Source organism: Trachypithecus francoisi, unplaced genomic scaffold, assembly GCF_009764315.1.
Source record: "Trachypithecus francoisi isolate TF-2019V2 unplaced genomic scaffold, Tfra_2.0 Lachesis_group6, whole genome shotgun sequence".
NCBI lineage: Eukaryota > Metazoa > Chordata > Mammalia > Primates > Cercopithecidae > Trachypithecus > Trachypithecus francoisi.
The window spans coordinates 27,534,777-27,556,018 of record NW_022681471.1 but is presented as its reverse complement, the minus strand read 5'-3'; the positions used below and the strand labels follow the sequence as shown (position 1 = coordinate 27,556,018).

Below are 21,242 nucleotides of genomic sequence, written 5' to 3'. Positions count from 1 at the left end.
ACGAGGTGGGAGCCCCCTTGGCCTCTGAACCAGAGCTCAGAGGTTTCTTTTCTTCAGAGACCCTGGGCCCTGGCCAGGAGCACTTAGCCCACAGCAAGGAGCCCTCTGCAGGCCTGTGCTCCCAGAACAAAAGCTGTCCATCCGGGGCGTAGAGGAAGGGCGAGGACGTGCTCAGGAAATCCCCGGTTGCAGGGAGCAGGGCCCCCAGGGGGCCCAGTGCAGGGACAGCTTCCGAGTCCCTTTCCCACAGCAGGGCAGGGAGGCTCCCGGTGGCCCTCGGCTGTGTGTCCTGGTGCCCAAGCTTGTCCCTTCACCAGGGCGCTGTGGCTGGGGCCTGGGCTGTTGAGATGTTGTGGGGTGACTGGTTGGTGCCCCCTGAAAGATACGTCTGTATCTTGACACCCGGGCCCTATGAACAGGGCCTTATATGCGAAAAAAGGGTGTCTGCAGATGTCATTAAACTGAGGATGTGGAGATGAGAGCAACCTAGAGGATCCAGGGGGACCCAAATCCAAGGACAATTTCCTTAGAAGAGACAGGAGAGAGAGAGACAGAGAAGGCCATGTGGAGGCAAAGGTGGGGAGTGCCTAGAGTCCCCAGAAGCTGGAAGAGGTGGGTGGATCCTCCCCCAGAGCCACAGGAGGAAGCGCCCGATTCTGGACTCCGGCCTCCAGAACTGGGAGAGTCAATTCCTTTTGGCTGAAGCCACGCAGTTTGTGGTCATTTGCCTCGGCAGCCCAGGCCACTCTGACACGAGGGAATGGGCTGAGCCCAGAGTCTTCCTGGGCTGTGGAGGCGGGTGGCAGGGGGATCTTTGCACCCACGTTGTCCAGTAACCTGGTGGGGACTGGGGCAACCTTGGGAAGGCAGCTCCTGTTGTCCTTGGCTCATTTCCAGAGAGCGTGAGCGGCCAACCTTCATGGAGGCTGGGGAGTGTGTGCCTTGGGGAGGGGAAGGGGGCCCTTGGGAGTGCACCCCACTTCCATTGCAAGAGAAAGGGCCATGTGCACTGGGCTGCGGGTCCCACACAAGCCTAGAAATGGGGGAGCAGGGGCCGCCGTGTGCACCATTGCCTGCACTGCGTGTGCGGACACATTGGTGGTGGAGGTGGCACTGCGGTCAGCTGAAGAGCACGATGCCTAGAGCAAGTGAAGGGGGCCTTGACAAGCCCATGATCCTGTTGGGAGATCAATCTCCCTTCCAGCATGTTTTCAGTTTTTTACTGTAAAGAATTGCAAACACACGCCCAGCCTACAGAGGATGACAGGGCACACTGGCCCCTCTGGCGGTCCTCACACGGCCCTCTCTCCTCCTCTCCCCTCCCCTTATTGTGGCCCTGAGGCCTGGGGCCTCCTGAGAGAGGCATCTCCATCCCCGCTTTAGGTAGGGACAGGGCCTCCTAGGCAGCAAACCTGGATTCAGCACCTGGGGAGGAAGAGTTGGGGTCTGGAAATGGGGACATCTCCTCTCCTCCCTGGGTTCCCACCACCCCAGCCCTCTCCCAGTCTAGCTGGCCTGGCTGCTCCCCAGCTCCAGTTTCCTGTTCTCCTCTTGTCCCAGGCTGGCCCAGGACGGGCAGTTGAGGTAGCCGGGGGACAGGGGAGTGGGCGCTTTCCCACAGCTGTGGTGCTGCCCACTGTGCTGTGGGCCCCCGCCAGGCCACAGGCAGCCCCCTCCTGGGGGCAGGTTGGCAGCAGGTCTCCCAAGCCACAGAAGGTGCCCAGGGGCCCAGCAGGGAGGCCCAGGGTGAAGCCAAGCTGTCTGTGGGAAGTGAGCGAGCAAGTGGGGGAAGGTCAGACCAAAGGGGACTGTAAGCCACCTTCACAGCAGGGCAAGGGTCAGGGCGGCACCTCTCCCAGGGGTCAGCTGGGCTGTGGTTGACTGCTCCGCTGGCGCGCCCTTGGAGGGAGGTGGTCTTAGGCTGCATGCAGAGCCTTGGGAATATGCTGCCAGCCTCAGATATCCATTGAGGGTGATAGCGACTGTGAGCTCCTGTAGGGACAGGATGTGTGTCTGGATTGGTTGAACTGTTTTTGTGCAACTCCTGCCCCCGCCCCCTGCCAGAAAAGTGCTGTAGATGGGGTGTAGCTAATGAGTGGAGGAGGGGATGTCCAGGCTGCAGTCCCAGGAGACAGTGGCTCTGGGGAAAGCAGGGGATGGAAGGCACGCGGCAATGCCTCAGGCCACGCAGGCTGCTCCTTGACCCTGCAGAAGGGTTGGAGTACTGCGTGGCTCATGGCGTGGAGAATGCCTTGTGTCATGTGGGGCAGTTTGTCCAACCCTGGGACCCTTGAGGCTTGATGGGACCCTCAGGGTGAGGTGGGTAGGGGCAATAGTGTCAGGCCTGGGTGCCAGGAGGGAGCAATGCCCAGGCCTCAGGGCAGGCCATCTTGGCCTTCAGAAGCCTGAGGGCCTGCAGCTTAGCTGGGCACATGCCCCAGGAGGTGGTCTTCCACTGCTGGTGTGGCAGCTTCTCCTATGGCTGCAGCTGTGGCTCCAGTTCCTGAATGTCCCAGAGGGGAGCCACCACTGGCCCTCTGCTGACCCTCTTTAGAGTGGCCACTATCATTCTCACTGTCCCTCCCAGGACGGCCTCCCTCTCCCTTCACTGACACTCCCAGTCTGATCATAACTGTTTCTCAACTATCCCTCTCAGTGTGGCTACAGCTATCCTTATCGTGCCCCCTCTAGTGGCTTCACTGTCCTGAGCTGTCACCCAGGCCCCAGCCTCTTTCCAACCTCAAGTCTTAGCTCTGGCTTCAGGCTGCTGCCTGTGTGCTGGAGAATGTTTGTCAGTGTCCGCTGGGATCATGTACTTCCTTGTTCCTGCTCAAGGAAAGAGAGGCCCCTCTTCTGTGGATAAAATCTAAAACCTTCCCTTTGGTCTGACTGGGCCGTTTGGACCATGGACTGCTCGGATCACTAACAGTTGCCCCAGGAACACATATGCAGCTGCATTTGAACCAATCAGGGCCACCTGTTGATTTGGGGATGGGAGTCACCATGCCCTGAGCCATGTGGCTAGTGATGAGGGAGGGACGGAGGCTGGAACAAAAAGGAGGTTCTAGCTGGCACGGTGGCTCACGCCTGTAATCTCATCACTTTGGGAGGCTGAGGCAGGAGGACTGCTTGAGACCAGGAATTTGAGACCAGCCTGGGCAACATGGTGAGACCCCATCTCTACAAAACATAAGACAATTTTAGCTGGGCACAGTGGCATGCACCTGTAGTCCAAGCTACTTGGGAAGCTGAAGTGGCAGAATTGCGGGAACCCAGGAGTTTGAGGCTGCAGTGAGCTATTATGGCCCCACTGCACTCCAGCCTGGGCAGCAGGGTGAGACCCCGACTCTACAACAAGCGGGAGTCCACTGAGGAAAAAAGAGGGGGAATGGCTGCTGGGAGGGCAGCCAGCAGCGTCTAGTCTCCAGACATTCCTTCAGGTGATAGGGACCAAAGCCAGGAGGGTCACCAAAGGTAAGGAGCTGAAGAGTCACCCAGCCTTGCCAAGACATCCTGGCATAGGAGAAGGCTTAGCCATCTACTGGCCTGGAGGCTGAGCTGGAGTGTGACTGTGCCTGGCCTCTTGGCTGGCCTCCCCAGCCTCAGTGCCTGGCATGCCCCCACCTGGATGCACCTGCTTTTTTGGTATTTGCACTTGGATGCGCCAATGCACACATCCAAAACTGAGCTTGTGATCTCGTGCCAGGGCTAGTGCTCTTACCAAGTCCCCAGCTGCAGTAAGTGGAACACGCCCATGTCAAAGGCCAGAAGGTGGGGATACATCCCTTGCCCACCCTCCATCTCCCGTCATTCACGGTGTCTGCTTAGTTCTCTGCATGGTTTAGATCTGTTAAATGGACCCTCTATATCTGCTCCATGACACTGCCCTTGCTGTAATCTAGGCTAGTCATCTCTCACAGGACAACTCCAGCCACCTTTGCTAGTCTTACTGTATCCACTCAGCTCCCCACATCATTTCTCCACAAAGAAACCAGAGATAACTCTTTAAAATGCAATGAGCTTGTGTCACTCACACAAATACATGTCTGTGCATGCATGTGCAGCACTGGCTTCACATCTGTCAGTGAGTTCTCAGCTTTTTCAGGATGAAGATGAAACCCCTCCGAGGTCCATGAGGCCTGCACCGTCTGGCCTCCGCAGCATCGGTGCGTGGCATCCCCCTGCAGTCACACCAACCTTTCAGCCCAGTATTCTCCTTGTCCCTTCCAGCTCCAGGACCTTTGCACATGCAATTCTCTCACCTGATGGGGAGCTTCCCTCCCAAAAGAGGAGTGAAAAATGTCTGGGCTTTCCCAGCTTCCCTTGTAGCTACGGCATGGGCACCTAACCCAGGCTCTACCAATCAGATGCACCCGCTACCCACTGAGTGTGGGGCCCAAGGTGCGCCTGTGGTATACCCTCTAGCTGGCTTCCCCTGGGCTTCCATCAGCCAGTCTGTTCCTGTTGTGTGCAACTAAGAACCCCGAGGGACTAGCTCTCCCTCAATGCTGTCGGATCTCCCGCTGCTTTAAATGCTCCCCTCCCCAGGCTCAGGATGCCACTGGCCCTTGGTTTGCTTCTCAGAACTTGAGCAGCTCTCTGCAGAGTCCTTTTTTGACTCTTGTTACTTCATCTTTCCTCTAAGACTGGTGTCTGTTCATGGTTGTGAATATTTAGAGGCTTCATATTACTTGTGGGATTGATGATCCAGCCGACAATGCCTCCCTGGGTGACTTTTGGTGCCATTTACTAAGACAATGCTGCTCAGAAGAGTAGGCTTGGAGGAAATCTCACCGTGCTGCTGTAGACTGCTGGGCATTAAGGGGATATTAGAATCTTAGTTATCTATCGTTACATAACAAATTACTCCCGATGGCTTAGCTGAGGGGTTCTGGCTTAGGGTCACTCACGAGGCGACAGTGAAACTGTCATCCAGGACAGCAGCCTCTGAGACTTAACTGGGGCTGAGGGATCCACTTCCAGGCTTACTCACGTGGCTACGTGGCTATTGGCAAGTAGCTCAGTTCCTCAGCACGTAGGCCTCTCCACAGGGCTGCTCATAGCAGGGCTTCCTGCAAAACAGTGATCTATTTTGGGGGGTGAGGGAGAGAGAGAGAGAGTGAGAGAGGCAGGGGGATCTATGTGTGTGTGGGGAGACAGAGTGAGGGGTGGGGAAAGGGAGAGGGAGGGAGGAAGGCGGGGGAGGAAAGGAGAAAGGGGAAACAAGTGCAAGAAGGTGAAAAGAGAGCACCCAAGACACACGCTGCCTTCTCTGAGAAGCCATGCTTGCCAGTTACAGCCCACGGATTCTGCTGAACTCTATTTGTGACTAAGTCTAGACTCCACTCAAGGGGAGAGGGATCCAGCTACACCCCTTGAAAGGGGAGTATCACAGAGTTTGTGGACGTATTCTTCAAATCCTCTTTTTAGTCACCTATGATAACTGCATCAGGTCCCATGAATGAGAGGATGGGTTGGATAGGCAACAACACTTGAAGGAAAGTGGGGGGTAGAGTCTCAGTTATCTGTCACTACCTAACAAATTACTCCTGGTGGCTTAGCTGGGAGGTTCTGGGTTAGGGTCACTCACAAGGCGACAGTGAAACTGTCATCCAGGGCATCTTGTTAAAACTTGCCGTAGTGTTGGCCCCAGGGATCTTAAGTCAGGTTCTGCCTTCAGCAATGGTGGAGTCACTCCTATCAGATCAACCCTCCCACAGATGACACCTATGAAACCAGAAATACTAACAACAAAACCTTCTGATGGCATGAGGGACTAAGCAGTAGAGGCAGAAACCATAAGGGGTTAACACCTGGAAGAAGGGACCGGCACTAGGTGAGTTTCTTGCATGTGAGCATGGGCCACAGAGAACGCCATGCTGGGTGACCAAAACTCAGAGACCCAGAGAGCAGGCTTTGGGGTGGCCATGGGAGAGGGAAAGCAGGAGGGGTATCACCTGGGAGCAGAGAAGCACCATGTGGAGGAGCCCCATGTTTGGCCTGTATATTCTGCCCAAATCTCTGGCTGACCCCAGAGCTATTAATACACAAGGCAGAGTCTGAGAAAAGAACTGAGCAGAGGTTTCGGCTGATGCCCAATACCGTGGAAACGGAGTCTGGAGATTGCAGTTGGTACCCAATACAGGGGAGACTTAGTGTGAGTTTAGCTAGGTTAGTTGTCTACTAAGACAACAAACCACTGTCACCACCACCACCACCACCACAACAACAGCAACAATAACAAACAATGACCCATCTTTGGAGAAATATAATAGAAGCCAAGAAGCCAAAGCTACTAGAACTCATTATGGACAGTGTCCAGGATATAATGCTCGGTTACTAAAAGAAATAAGAATTGTCCTGATACTCAAGGAAAAAAGCATTCAAGAGAATCCAAACCCTGAGGTGACCCCAGTAATTCACAATATTAAAAAAAAATATTCTTAAGGAGATAAAGCACACTTCTGCCTGTAATCCCAGCACTTTGGAAGGCTGAGGTGGGTGGATTGCTTGAGCCTAGGAGTTTGAGGCCAGCCTGGGCAACATGGTGAAACTCTGTCTCTACAAAACATACAAAAAATGTAGCTGGGCATTGTGACATGCACCTGTAGTCCCAGCTACCTGGGAGGTTGAGGTAGGAGGATTGTTTGAGCCTGGGAGGTGGAGGTTGCAGTGAGCCATAATCACACAATTGCACACCAGCCTGGGCAACAGAGTGATGCTGTGTAAAAAAATAAAATAAAATTTAAAAAAGCATGCTCCTAACACTTTATTTATTTATTTATTTATTTATTTATTTATTTTGAGGCAGAGTTTTGCTCTGTTACCCAGGCTGGAGTGCAGTGGTATGATCATGGCTCACTGCAACCTCCACCTTTCAGGCTCAAGCAATCCTCCCATCTCAGCCTCCCAGGTAGCTGGGATTACAGGCATGTGCCACCACACCCAGCTAATTTTTGTATTTTTTGTAGAGATGGAGTTTCTCCATGCTGCCCAGGCTGGTCTCAAACTCCTGACCTCAAGTGATCTGCCCCCTTCAGCCTCCCAAAATGCTGGGATTACAGGTGTGAGCCACCATGCCCAGCCACCTAACAATTTTTTTAAAACCCATCTCACTGCTCACTGATTATGATTTTTTAAAATAGGACATTTCAGAAGATAAACAGAAACTATAGATGTTCCTTGACTTACTGTGGTTAAGTCCTGACAAACCAGCAGTAAGTCAAAAATATGGTAATTTGAAAATGCATTTAATATCCCAATAAACCCAGGTGCTCCTTGACTTAGGATGGGGTGATGTCCCAGTAAAGCCAGTGTAAAGTTGAAAAATCATAAGTCAAACCATCATAAATCAAGGACTGTGTAAGTTGTAAGTAAAGAACTAAGTGTGAGTTCTAAACTGAAAAACAACATCGGAAGTAAAATCTTCATTGGATGATCTTAATCACTTTGTAGATGACAGGTGAGTTGCAAACTTACAGATAAATAGAAATAATCCTTTCTGAAAAACCGAGAGAAAAAAAGAGTTTTCAAAAATGAAAAGGGCACCTCAGTGAGCTGTGGGACAATATATAGAGGTTTAATGAATGTGTATATGGCCTCCTAGGAGAGAAGGGAGAGAATGGGGAAGAAAAACTACTTGAAGAAATAATGGCTGAAATTTCCAAAATTTGGAGATAGACATAATTTACAGATTCAAGGAGCTCAGTGAATTCTAAGGAGGATAAATACAAAGAAAAAACACATGTAGGCACATTGCAGTCAAAGTACTGAAAACAAAGAGTAATGAGTGAATTGTGAAAACAGTAAAATGCAACTCGAAAAAGAACAGAACATTCACAAGTTCTACCAAATTCTCATTAGAAGTAATGGAAACCAGGAGAAAATGGAACAGGATCTTTACAGTGGTGAGAGAAAAAACAAATAAACAAACAATCCTTTCAACTCAGAACTCTGTATCTATATCCAGGAAAATACTCCTCAAGAATGGAGGTGAAATAAGGATGCTTGAGACACATGAAAGCTAAGAGAATTCATCAACAGGCTTGCATTAAAATAAATGCTACAGAAAGTCTTTTGATCTTAAGGAAAAGAGGGAAATCTCGATCTTTGGTTAGAAATGAATAACAAATTATGTGGGTAAATATTAAGGAATATTTATTTTATCTTTATAAGTTCTTTATGATACACATGACGGTTTAAGGTAAAATTATAAATAATGTATTGTAGGGTTTATAACATGTAGATATAATATATATGACAACTATAGCATAAAGGATGGGGTGCAGGGGGAAGTAATCTATATAACGAAAATGGTCTTAAATTTAGGTGATGTGGTACAATGTAAACTGTAAGTAGAGAGTGAAAAGTAAAGGATATATACAGGAATCCCTAGAGCAACCACTAGAAAACAATGCAAAATGTTATTGCCGAAAAGGTAAAATAAAAGGTAATAATGATACAAGGATCGATTAATCAGGAACACATCGAATTCATACATATGTTTGCACCCAATGACAGAGCTTCAGAGCTTTAAAATATATAAAACAAAAGTTGACAGAATAAAGAGAGAACGGCATCTTCACAACTATAATTGGAGATTTTAATACTCCTGCCCCAGTCATTGTTACTACTAGAAAAGGGATCAATAAAAACATAGGGCCTGTAATCCCAGCACTTTGGGAGGCCGAGGTGGGCGGATCACCAGGTCAAGAGATCGAGACCATCCTGGTTAACATGGTGAAACCCCGTCTCTACTGAAAATATCAAAATTAGCTGGGCGTGGTGGCACGCACCTGTAGTCCCAGCTACTCTCCTGCTGAGGCAGGAGAATCACTTGAACCTGGGAGGCGGAGGTTGCAGCGAGCCGAAATTGCACCACTGCAGCCTGGCAACAGAGCGAGACTCAGTCTAAAAAAAAAAAAAAAAAAAAAAAATTCCAGCCTGGCGACAGAGCAAGACTCAGTCTAACAAACAAAAACAAAAACAAAACAAAAACAAAACAAAACAAAAACACCAAAGACAAAAAACCAAAACAAAACATAGTATCTCTTTATGACATTACCAACCACATTGGAAAGCAAACAGTGGAGAAAATTGGATCGATTACCGCAACGAACTTTCGCTTTGCAAATGTACTCCCTCAATCCTCGTGGGCAGGCCTTTCCATTGGCGGAGGGGCAATGGTGTGCCTGCCGCTTCTGGGCTTCAAGCCTTTCCACCTTTTGATTCACGTGTAGTCGCCGTGATTACAACAGTGCATTCCCACGTGCTCCTCTCTCGTGCTCTCCCTGTCCAATCATTTGCCTTGCATAGCAACACTGGCCTGGGACTTTCTTTCGGAACTCCCTGTGGCTTCTGGGAGAACCAGGGGTTTCTGGGAGCCCGGGTGGCCGTTGGCGCCAAGTGGCTCAGAGAACCATACGCTTCCACACTGCGGAGCTGAGGTGATCTCTTCAGACCCTTGGGAGAGACCCAGACATCTGACTTCCCACTGAGAGACCTGGAATTGCCCAGAGTTTGAGAAAGTGAGTAGACCGCGGGGGTTTGCCAGGACCCAGGCCCAGGAGGTGTTGCCGGAGCCCAGGATGGCGGCCCAGAAGGTTCCTGGGGTTGGGGTGGGAGCGGGCGGTGTGGCAGGCCGCGAGGAGCCGGTTGTGGAGCTGGGGGGCGGTGGTCCCGCCTGGCCCGATTTAGGCGCAGCGTGGGTGTCACCGTGGGCTTCTCGCCAAGGAAGGCCCCCTTGGGAGGGCGGTTGGAAGGAGGGCTGAGGGGAGGGGTTCCCCAGTGTGAGGTGGCCAGAGGAGGACCCCTGGGTCCAGTGCTGGGGTTAGGGGGCATCGAGGGCTTCCGGCTGTGGGGCTGGGGTCGGTAGGGAGCTCCCTGGGGTGGGAGGGCGAGGGGGCCGCAGGGTGCCACGTGGGAGAGGAGGCTGGCGGGCTCCCAGCGTGGGGCGGCGGGGATGGAGGGTGGCCCAGCCTGAGTCTGAGGCACGAGATGGAAGGGCCCATGGCTGGTGCCGTGGTCAGGTCCCAGGGGTGGGTGGGTGAGGGCAGAGGTGATTCCCAAACCTGGTGGAGGGCCGACCAGAGCGGAGGGCGCCCTGCCTCTGTGGGCTATGGGGGCTCCTGACTTGGGGGTGTGGGGCGGGACTGTCGGGCCCCCCACTGTGGGGAAGCCTCTGAGGGAGGCTCATGTCTAAGCACGTGGGACGCCCTGCTGCCCGGGGCTACACCGGATTGCTGCCAGCTGGGCGTAGGGGGCGCCCGGTGTGAAAGGGCACGTTGGAGGCAAGAAGGGACTGTCCCCGGTGTGCGGTGGGGGATGGGCTGGAAGGAGGGCCAATGCCTGAGAGTGCACCGGGTGCGGAGCCGCAGGCTGCCTGGCAGCCAGTGGCACAGGCGACGGTGAGCGCCCCCTGGAGGCTGTCGGATGTGGCAGTGCCGTGAGGAGCCTGGCCCCCTACAGGTGGAATTGGAAAGGCTTCAGGTCGCCTCTTCCATGGGGAACGGCGACAGGAGTTGCAGTGGTTAGAGGGGGCAGACCTTGGCCTCTGTAGAAAATACGGATTCATTACAAGGGCAAATTGTACATTCACTTAGATAGACCATATGTCGAGCCATTTAAAAATCCTCAGAAACTGAAAAGGATCGCACGTTTTCATAAGTTCTCCGATCACAGTGGAATTTTATTTGAAATTAATAACAATAACATATGTCTAAATATTTTGAAATCCATGGGTCAAAGATGAAATCACCAAGGAACTTACAAGATATTTCAAACTGCACAAAACATTCAACTTACCCAAATTACTAGCCATTTGGAAGGAAGTGGTCAGAGGAAAATTTCTTGCTTTCAGTGCTTAGAACAGAAAACTAGAACATAAAATCAATGGCCGAACAGTCCATTTAAAGAAGCTCGAAAAAGAACAAAAGTAAACACAGAATGAGTCAAATAAAGAAATAACAGAGATAAAAAGGACAATCAGTAAACCCCGGCTTTTTAGAGTACCGAAATTAATGAACCCTAGCAAGACTAATTAAGATGAGAGAGGACTGGGCACAGTGGCTCATGCCTGTAATCTCAGCACTTTGGGAGGCTGAGGTGGGAGGATTGCCTGAACCCAGGAGTTCAAGACCAGCCTAGGTGACATAGTGAGACCCCTTCTCTACAAAAAATACAAAAAATTAGCCAGGTGTGTTAGTGTGTGCCTGTAGTCCCAGCTACTCAGGAGGCTGAGGTGGGAGGATCGTTTGAGCTCAGGAGGTGGAGGCTGCACTGAACATAGATCGAGCTGCTGCACTCCAGCCTGGGTGACAGAGTGAGACCCTGCCTCAAAAAACAAACAAACAAACAAACAAAAAACAACACACACAACACACACAAGAGAAAATGAACACTAATCAATGTCAGGAATGAAGGATAGGATATTACTACAGATCTTATAGACATTAAAAAGATAATGAGGGAATATTGTGAACAGGTTTTTATCAAAAGTTCTGAAAACTTAGATAAGCTTCCCACCAGGATAGGTAAGCTTGGCACCAGGTAACATAGAAAATGTGACTAGCCCTGTATCTTGCAAATAAATTTAATTTGCCATTGAATTTTCACTAAAATCAAAGCGACAAAAGAAGGAGGCAGAGGAGCTCCAGCCCTGCTCCCCCACCTCAACACATGTAGGGGCAGATGAGTGGTGGGAGTGAGTGTTTGGCACAAACAAGCTTCTCTCTTTGCACTCACAGGCTGCATCAGAGACTGCAGCAGTCAGCACACATTCCTGTCTGATCAGGCTCCCTCCCTCAAGTCCTCTGCGATGGCTCTGGCGATGCTTCGGGACTGGTGCAGGTGGATGGGTGCGAACGCAGAGCGCTCCCTGCTCATCCTGGATATCCCTGACGACTGTGAGGACCATGAGTTCCAGGAGGCCGTGCGGGCTGCCCTGTCGCCCCTGGGCAGGTATCAAGTGCTCACCAAGCACTTCAGAAAGGAGCTCGGGGCCAAGGCAGCCTTGGTGGAGTTCGCTGAGTATTTAAACCGAAGCTTGATTCCCCGCCAAATACCAGGCAATGGGGGCCCCTGGAAAGTGATCTTCCTGCCCCAAGTACCTGATGTTGAGTTTCAGGATATGCCCAGTTTCCCTGCACAGCCCCAGGGGCAAGCAGTGGCAAAAGTTGCAGGTGAGGCAGGAGGCACAGGTGAGGGAGGAGCAGCAGGTGAGGCAGGAGGTGCAGGTGAGGGAGGAGCAGCAGGTGCGGCAGGAGGTGCAGGTGAGGGAGGAGCAGCAGGTGCGGCAGGAGGTGCAGGTGAGGGAGGAGCAGCAGGTGAGGCAGGAGGCGCAGGTGAGGCAGGAGGTGCAGGTGAGGCAGGAGGTGCAGGTGAGGGAGGAGCAGCAGGTGAGGCAAGAGGCGCAGCCAAGGCAGGAGGTGCAGCTGAGGGAGGAGCAGCAGGTGAGGCAGGAGGTGCAGGTGAGGCAGGAGGTGCAGCTGAGGCAGGAGGTGCAGCAGGTGAGGCAGGAGGTGCAGGTGAGGCAGGAGGTGCAGCTGAGGGAGGAGCAGCAGGTGAGGCAGGAGGTGCAGGTGAGGCAGGAGGTGCAGGTGAGGGAGGAGCAGCAGGTGAGGCAGGAGGTGCAGGTGAGGCAGGAGGCGCAGGTGAGGGAGGAGCTGGAGATGAGTTGAGAGTTGTAGAAGAGGCAAGAGAGTCAGATGAGGGAGCCGCAGGTGATATAGGAACTGCAGGTGAGGCAGGAACTGTGGGTGAGGCAGGAGGGACAAGAGCCTGGGTCCAGCCTTGGCGCTGCACCCTACAGGCTGTGCTGGAAAACAGGGCCTACCGGGAACTGAGATCCTTTTCAGGGAGGGAGCAGCCAGGCTGCGAGGAAGAGTCCTTTGAGAGCTGGGTGGAGCACGCCAGGGATATGCTGCAGCTGCGGTACTATGCGTCGGAAAGGGAGAGGAAGAGGTGGCTGCTGGAGAGGTTGGACGGCCCGGCCCTGGACGTCGTGAGCGGCCTCCTGGAGGAAGATCCCAACTTGTCCGCGCTGGACTGCCTGGCGGCGCTGGGGCAGGTATTTAGGAACCAGGACACTCGAATGACTTCGAGGCTGAAGTTCCTGACCTGCACGCAGGGGCCCCAGGAGGGGCTGTTTGCCTTCGTGGTGCGCCTGGAAGGCCTGCTGCAGAGGGCTGTGGAGAAGGGGGCCGTCCACCCAGCCTTGGCCAACTACGTGCGATTGCGGCAGGTGCTGTCTCGGGCCCGCCTCAGCGAGGCACTCCAGGATACCCTGAGGGGGATGCAGCTGGAGAGGAGGCCACCTGGCTTCCTGGGGCTGCTCCGGCTCATCCGGAAGATGGAGGCGTGGGCAGCTTCCCCAGCGAGGAGCCAGCAGGGTGTGGCCTGGCCAGCGGTCCCAGTGGAGAGTGAAGACCCAGCTGCTGCCCAGGCCTCCTCAGCCCAGGGGGATGCCAGCGAGTCTGATCCTGGAGTGGAAGATGCTGCCGAGGCCGCTTCTGCCACCAAAGAGGCTGCAAAGGGAGCCCCTGCCGCTGGGGAAGGTGAAAGTGCCCCTGCAGACCTCGAAGGCCTAGGTCAGGCAAGGCCCTGGAGCTCCTCCCCAGCCCGGATGAGCAGTGCTGCCTGGGTGTTCCCAGGAGGTCCTAGCTGGGGTCCAGAGGGCCTCATCCAGGTGAGAGGCCAGGAAGCCAGGAATCCCCCACTGGCGGGGCTCCAGACCATCTTGGAGGACCCCGAAAGCGAGAATGAGGACGGGGCTGGGGATGCGGGCCAGTCCAAGTCCTCCCAGGGCAAATAGGCTCCTAGGGCCCTGGGGCCTCCTCTCCTCTCAGGCAGTAGTGCCTTGGAGGCAGACGGAGGCCAGGCCAGGGCCAGTCTCTCACCCCACATCAGGAGTAAGAGCCCCCCCACCTCCCCCAAGGGGCTCTGGCCTCCACCCCCATTCCTTTCCCGTGACCCAGATGACCAGGTTTGATACAAAATGGGGTGGGGAGAGATGCCCCTCCTTCCCTCCCTTGCACCCAGCACACCCAGCCCCAGCCCCAAACCCTGCTGCCACAGGGAACTGGCTTGGAGGGAGCCCTGAGTGGCCAGCTGTGGCCTGGGTGGGAGCACCTGAAGATGTCTGCCCCCGACCCAGGCCCTGAGTTGGGAGAGACAGGGGGAAAGAGGCCCTCTCAATGGTGCCAGCTGCCTGGGTCTTTCAAGAGGGGTCCACCCACTTGCCATCCCTGGGGCAGGCTGCCCCCTGTTCCGGGAAGCTCACCGTCACCTGTGTAGGCCCTGTGTGACCCACGCGCCCAGCAGACGCCCACCCACTGCTAGCCATCACTCCTGCGAAACGTCATGTACTGTGCGCCCATGCAGGCGGCCGCCTCTGGGCCTGGGGCACCTGCTGTGAGCTTCCTGCGAGCCCGGCTCTGCTCGCTGCTGTCCCGCATCATGAGCACCACCTCTGCTTTCCTGGCATAGATCTAGGCCAGGGACTGCTTGTTCTTATGGAGCTGTGTGTGTTCTCTGAGCACCTTCTCCCTGGAGGCCCCCAGCGCAGTCCCAGGAGATGGCGGGAAGGAGGAGCCAGGGCACGGTGGACGCTCACCCCGTGACCGTGATGGTGACCGTGACTGTGGGAAGAAGAACCAGACCTGGGGCAGAGTGGGGCTGCGTGAGGCTCCATAGGGACTATGCTTTGGCATTCCACCCCTGTTGTTACTTGTGACTCAGTTTCCTCAGCTTGGTGAGGTGTTCCCTGGTATTTCCCAGTGTTCTGTGACTGTTCTGTGAGGGCCATAGGGATGGGTTCAGGAGGGGGCTCCCTGAAGCCAGTGGACACTGCCAGAGTCCACTGTCCTGGCAAAAGGCAGACTCTGGGGCCCTCGGGAAGGAGGGAGGTGGCAGCAGGGGCAGCAGCGGGAGGGGAAGCAGATGAGGCACCTTGCCAGGAACCCCAGGAGGAGGGGGCCCAGGACCTGTGGCCTGTGGTGGCCGTTTGCAGTTTCTCTCTGTATTGTGGTTTCCTTCTCTTCAATAGTTTCACTATATGTTTCTCTTCAATAAATTTCATTCCGTGTTCCAGCCGGTCTCGCGTCTGCTGTGGGAAACTAGGGGAGGGGGATTGGCTGGGGATGGGGTGGGCATGGAGGAGAGGAAAAATATTCCTGCCCAGCACCCCTGGGGGACATCTCCAAAAAGAGTTAAGTGAGAGCACTTTGACCAACATGAGAGGGCATGGCAAGGGCTTTTCTTATATTTTATAGGTGAATTGTCAAGTTTGGGGTTTCATTCATCCTTAAATTTGTGTTGTCCTGTTCCCTGCAGCTTTTAAAAATGTGTGGGGATGATGCTGGTTTTTTTTTTTTTTTTTTTTTTTTTTTTTTTTTGAGACGGAGTCTCGCTCTGCCGCCCAGGCTGGAGTGCAGTGGCCGGTCTCAGCTCACTGCAAGCTCCGCCTCCTGGGTTCACGCCATTCTCCTGCCTCAGCCTCCCAAGCAGCTGGGACTACAGGCGCCCGCCATGTCGCCCGGCTAGTTTTTTGTATTTTTTAGTAGAGACGGGGTTTCACCATGTTAGCCAGGATGGTCTCGATCTCCTGACCTCGTGATCCGCCCGTCTCGGCCTCCCAAAGTGCTGGGATTACAGGCTTGAGCCACCGCGCCCGGCCGATGCTGGTTGTTTACTCGACTCGGAGGAAGGTGCCACTGGCATTCCGTCCTTAGGGTTCAGGACTTCTGAATGTGGGTCACGTGTTTCTGAGGCCATGCAAGAAAGATCAGTCCTGCCCACAAGCTCAATAGCACCCACAACGAGAAAGCCAGTATTAGAGTTACAGGGGCTTCCTAAAACCCCCAGATGATTGAAAACTTGAGATATCCTAAAACTTGAAAATGTCACCATGGAACAATAATGAGCAACTTCAAATCTCTAGAGCCCAGTGGGGCTTCCGGGAGGATGGGTGCGAACATTCATCTGACCTCCACCTAAGACTGGAGATGCGCTATCCAGGAAGAGGAGAGGCAAGGGGGGTACAGAATGAAGGGGGGACCTGCAGGAGCCCGGGTGCTCTCTGAAGCGGTGACACTCAGGCTGAGAGCTGGAGGCTGCGAGTGGGCAAAGACTGGCAGTCTGTTCAAAGAAAAAGTTTAGACGAAAGTTTATTTGAGCATGAAAGGGTTCAAGGATCAAGCAATATTGGTGATGGGGAGTTCAGAGAGCTGTGCTGCAGCCGTGTAAAGAGTGGGAGGAGGAATGTGGAGGCAGAGAAAGGAGTTCCTGGATCGGCTGCAGTGAGGCGTTTGCCTCATATGGGTGTGATACGGTGGGAGGTCCCTAGTTAGAGGTTAGATGTCAGTTTCTCCTTGGCCAAACTTGTGTTTTGGTTTACGTTGGGCTTAAGTTTGCTTGTGTAGGAATCCAGGGCATGGGAGCTGTCTCAGCCTATTGGTCTAATTACATTTCTTTTTAATAAGGTCAAGGGCATGACACATACCCTGGTTCCCAGAAGGGCTGGAGCTTGGCATTTTTGTGCTGAAAATTGAGGAAATAGGGTGCAGAGGAAAAGACTATTTGGGGCCCTGTGGGGATGGGGAGGAGTCAGCTTTAATTCTCAGGGCAGCAGGGTGCTGTTGGCCGATTTAGGCCTCTCACGAGGAGCAGAAAATGCCAAGTCTGTATTCTCCCAGCTTCTCCTGCAGCGATGGCTTTGGTGCATGACCTGGGCTCTGCCAATCAGATGCACCCACTGCCTACTGAGTCTGAGGCCCAAGGTGTGAAGAAGCAGGGGCCACACATTCCATGGATCAGTGGTGGCTGCATTAGGCCACTCTTGCATGGCCATAAGGAAATAACTGAGACTGGGTAATTTGTAAAGAAGAGAGGTTTAAATGCAGGCTGTACACGAAGCATGGTACAAGCATCTACTTCTGGGGAGGCCTCAGGAAGCTTTTACTCATGTGGAAGGGGGAGAGGGAGCAGACACTTCACGTGGTAAAAGCAGGAGTGAGCAAGCGAGCATGCCAGACACACACACACACACACACACACACACACACACACACACACAGAGTGCACGAGAGAGTGAGCTGGGGAGGAGGAGCCACACACTTTTAATTGACCAGATCTTGTGAATTCAGAGCGAAAGCTCACTCATCAGCAAGGGGATAGTCCAAGCCATTCATGAGGGATCCGCCCCCATGACTCAAACACCTCCCACTAGGCCCCACCTCCAACACTGGGGATTACAATTCCACGTGAGATTTGGGCGGGGACAAACATCCAAATTATATGACCATGATTCTCGTGGCAGCACCCTGAGTCCCACAGTGTCTGTGCCCACTCAGTCATGGGTGGGAGCCACAGGGGAGCCCTCCCCTGCCCAGCACTCGTGGGGTTTGGAACCTCATTCCTCTCTGCAAAGCCTCCTAGCCTGGTTCTCCAGCCCTCCCCAGACCAATCTTGGGATAGTGTCCTAGGCCTGGCAGTTCTTCTGGACCCGCTGTTGTTAGCTACCCAGAATGCAGTGGCCCTTCCTCTTAGTTCTCGTAGGGATTTTGGGAGAATCCCTCACTGTTTCCAATTTTGGTGGAAAGTAGGGCCCTGTCACACCATTGAAGGCACAGGGACCAGCTCTTTTCTTTCTGCTTGGGCCCAGCCAGGGGGTGGGCATGTGACTTGGGCTTGGCTAATCAAATGCCTTGTCCTGGGTCTCTGAATCTGAACCTGAGGTGCCTGGACAGGGGTGGCTGGAGGCCTGGACCCAGGTGGTGGCAGCAGCATGCCTGTCCTTGCCCTTGGCCTATGCTCTGGTTTTGGAAGCCCTGGGGGAATTCCAGCATTCCAAACCCAGTTCCTGGTCTCCTGCCCTTTCCGTAAGCCCCCGGGAACCAGACATGTAGTCCTCATTGTGCCTCAGAGAGCCACAGGCTGTCCCGGTGCAAGCTGGTCACTGACTGGCACATGCTGCCCGCTCTCTTGGTTGCCATGTGGTCCTTTCGAGGCAGCTGCCCTCCCTCAACTCTACTAAATCCTCAGCACCAGCTCAAAGTGTCCCCTAGGTGGGAGCAGCTGGAGGGCAGGGGTGTATCTTGCTCATCCCTGTGTTGGGCATAGCCAGACAGGGGCGGGGGCAGTGGTTCCTCGGGGAGTTTGTGAAGGTGACTCTACCGGCTCGGGCTGACCCTATCTGAGCACACTTGCCCTGACATTTGCAGCCCCTCCTGGGCAGTCCCACGTGACTAAGCCCCCAACCTTCTTCAAACGAAGAAGCTCCTCACACGTCCCAACTGGGGCCATCGTGCTCCATGAGCCCCAGAGAGTGGTCAGCCAGTGAGTAAGTCTGGGGCTGGCCTGCATGTAGCAACACAGCCAATGGTGAGTTCTCCATTTTCAGGTCTGGGGCTCCACCTGTGCCTGAGTTCCCCCTTTCAGAGGAAAGAAAGCAACTCAATGCCTCTGGCTCCCTCCCACTTTCCTCTGCCGCTGCCCTGGAAGGGCCATAGACACTCCATGGCCACCATGGACTGCAGAGCTGCTGCCCACTTGTGACCTGGCGGAGGCAGAGTGCTGGTGCTGAGGCCCGTTGGGTGGGCAGGTCTGGGGAAAGCTCTCGGAGCTGAAGGTGAGGGCCTTGGGGAGCCCCTAGTCCAGTGTAAGCCCTGCTGGAGAAGCCTTCCCAGCCCCAGTTACAGTTGGGCCCTTCCCACAGACACTGCTGCCAGCTAGGTGGCACCAGTCCACAGGAAGGGGGCGTCTGGCATCTGGCAATGCTTCGGTGGTGGGGGTGGGGTTGTAGGAGTGGCTGTGCCATGTGAGTGTGCGTGGTGTGCGTGGTGTGCATGGTGTGCGGTGTGTTTTGGGCAGGGTGGCTTTTCTCTCAGCTGGTCTCATCTTCTCTGACTGGAGCTGGAGACTTCGGTGGCTTCCCTCTTGCCCACCAACCACAGCAAGGGCATGAGGCCACCTCCAGCCCAGGGTGGCATGCCTCCCTTGCTAAGCTCAGCCAACTAGGGGGCACAGCAGGCTGGCTGCTGGGGAGTGCTCTGTCACCAATTCCCCACCCTGCTGCCCCTGCCCGAAGCTTCTGGGACGTAAGTAAAACACCAGAAACTTTGAGGGACAAGGTGAGAGATTTCTCCACAGGCCTCGATGACACCATTCACATTTCCTTCTCAGTCTCCATGCTGTGCCCTCTGTCTGGACTTGAGGTCCAAATCCATGTTGGCCTGACCCCTTCCTGCGCCCACCTGCAGATCCTGCACCCTACCCACCCACCCCGTCCACCGAGAGTGTCAGGTCCCAGAGTTGATGCAGGCCGAGAGCCACAACTTGGAGAGGGTAAAGCACCTTGCAGCACAGTGGACAGCCTCCCTTGAAGCCCAGTAGACTCTGCTGGGGTACCCTTCTATGTCTCCATGTCTTTTGAAGGTTTGGGGCTGGAGAAGCCACCAAAGCCCTGCTCCCAGGCAGGACACGCCCCAGAATCGTTGTGTAAGTGCACAGCTGTCTTGCTGGCTTTGCTCCCAATGGCCTGGGTGTGGGCCGCTCCCTGCTCAGTGGCTTCCAAGGAACTCTGGATCCTCTTTGGGTGGGAAGTGTGGCATTAGGTTCGGCTGCGCGGTGCAGGTGGCACGCCCGGCAAAGCAGGATGTGGAGGCTTGGGAACCTCTGAAGGAGAAGGCTGATGTCCCTGGCTGCACATACAGAGGGGCCAGCAAGGGTTAATTGTGTGGCATCCCCTGGGCTGCACTGGCGCGAGTCTTCTCAGAATACCTGTTCTTAATGGTCCCAGGTTAGGGTTGGGCAAGGAGAAATTTGCTTGAGATGTGGAAAGGAGAAATGAAGCCAAAGCTGTTTTTCCTTTAAACACCCAGAAGGTCGTGGTAGGCCGGGAGCCATTGCAGACCCTCTGCCACCTTCATCTACTGCCCCCATCACACCCCTGCTTTCCACTTCTTCCAGCATGGGGTGGGCGTGACTCCTGCTGCTCCCTGGTTGCGGAGATTTGAGGTGCTCCACCTCAGCTCTGTGATAACTGTGATCCCACAACACGTCACTGCATCACTCAGGTGGGAGTTCTGCTTGGGACTAAACCTTAGCCAGCACACCACAGGCCTGGGCTGGAGTCAAGTTTGTTCCCAGGGCACCTTCAACTACTCTGCCTGCAGGGCCCTCCTGCCCTGGCCTGCCCCGGCCTGGCCCCCTCCCCGAGCCTGGGACTCCTCACCTTCCCTGCTCTGCTCTGTACTCCTGGGACTCTTGAGAGCTGCTTGCAGTCAGGGCACCCGCTCTCCTTGCCCGCGGGCCTCACTGCCTTGGCCTTTCAGGAGTGACTCCAGGCCACATCCTCTTTAATGTCTTCCCAAGTGGATTGAAGGTCCTTGATCCAATGTCCCAGGTCACAGTTTAAGAAACAGTCCAGAGTTGCCTGAGAAGCCTCATCTTGCCCAGCTGAGATAGACTGGGTCTTCCTGGCCTGGAGTAGCCTTCAAGCAGGAGCTACAGATGCCCCCTCCCCAGTCCAGAGCTCCTGGCAGTTTGCCTCCCAGTGACTGATATGGCCTGGGAACAGATGGAGCTGAGCACTGCATGTTATATATAGGTATGGCCTATGATGTTATCTGCTTGCAAAAGATACAGACTAAAGAAACAACATTCCTTCATGGTCTTAGCACTTTTCTTTTTTAGTTATACAGAAAAATGATGGGCTGGCCTTGCTTCAAATACAACTTCAAAGAGAAAAATACCATCGAAAACTGCTACAACCTCAGACCACAAATTAGCCAGAGGCCCAGCCTCACATTGCTAAGTCTGGACAGGGAGTAGAGAACAAGCCGAGCCGAGCCAGCAATGCCTCCTCAGAACTGAGGCAGAAATCAGATCGCCCCCAAGCTAAGGGTCACGTCCCCAGAGTAATAGAACACTTGAAAACAAATCTCTGACTAGATTAATGAAATTGAAGGCCACAGGCCACTGGTGTGGCAGAACATCCTGGTCAGATGATGCGGACGAGGGAGATGATGGGAAGATGCTGGTGAAATCCAGTGCCTTTGCAAACCAACGCAGGTTTTACACATATGATGGCAACAGCAACAACGGCAAAAACAATAGGTGGAAGGGAGAGCTAAGAGCAGATGAAAACTACAAGGGGGAATTACGAAAAAACACAGAAAGCCCCCAGACAAAAAATGTTCCATGGACTCAGAGGAAGTCCCGAAAACATGACTCTCAGAACAAAA

The 21,242-nt window shown here is 53.9% G+C and overlaps 1 protein-coding gene across 1 annotated transcript; it reads left to right on the top strand.

Annotated features, from left to right (window-relative positions):
- Positions 1 to 9,396: 9,396 nt before the first annotated feature.
- On the top strand, positions 9,397 to 13,893 carry LOC117077427 (paraneoplastic antigen Ma6E-like). The gene is made up of 3 exons (XM_033201117.1): positions 9,397 to 9,527; positions 11,745 to 12,650; positions 12,720 to 13,893. Exons 2-3 carry the CDS (start codon positions 11,816 to 11,818, stop codon positions 13,808 to 13,810), a joined length of 1,926 nt encoding a protein of 641 aa, XP_033057008.1. The 5' UTR covers positions 9,397 to 9,527; positions 11,745 to 11,815; the 3' UTR covers positions 13,811 to 13,893.
- Positions 13,894 to 21,242: the final 7,349 nt, after the last annotated feature.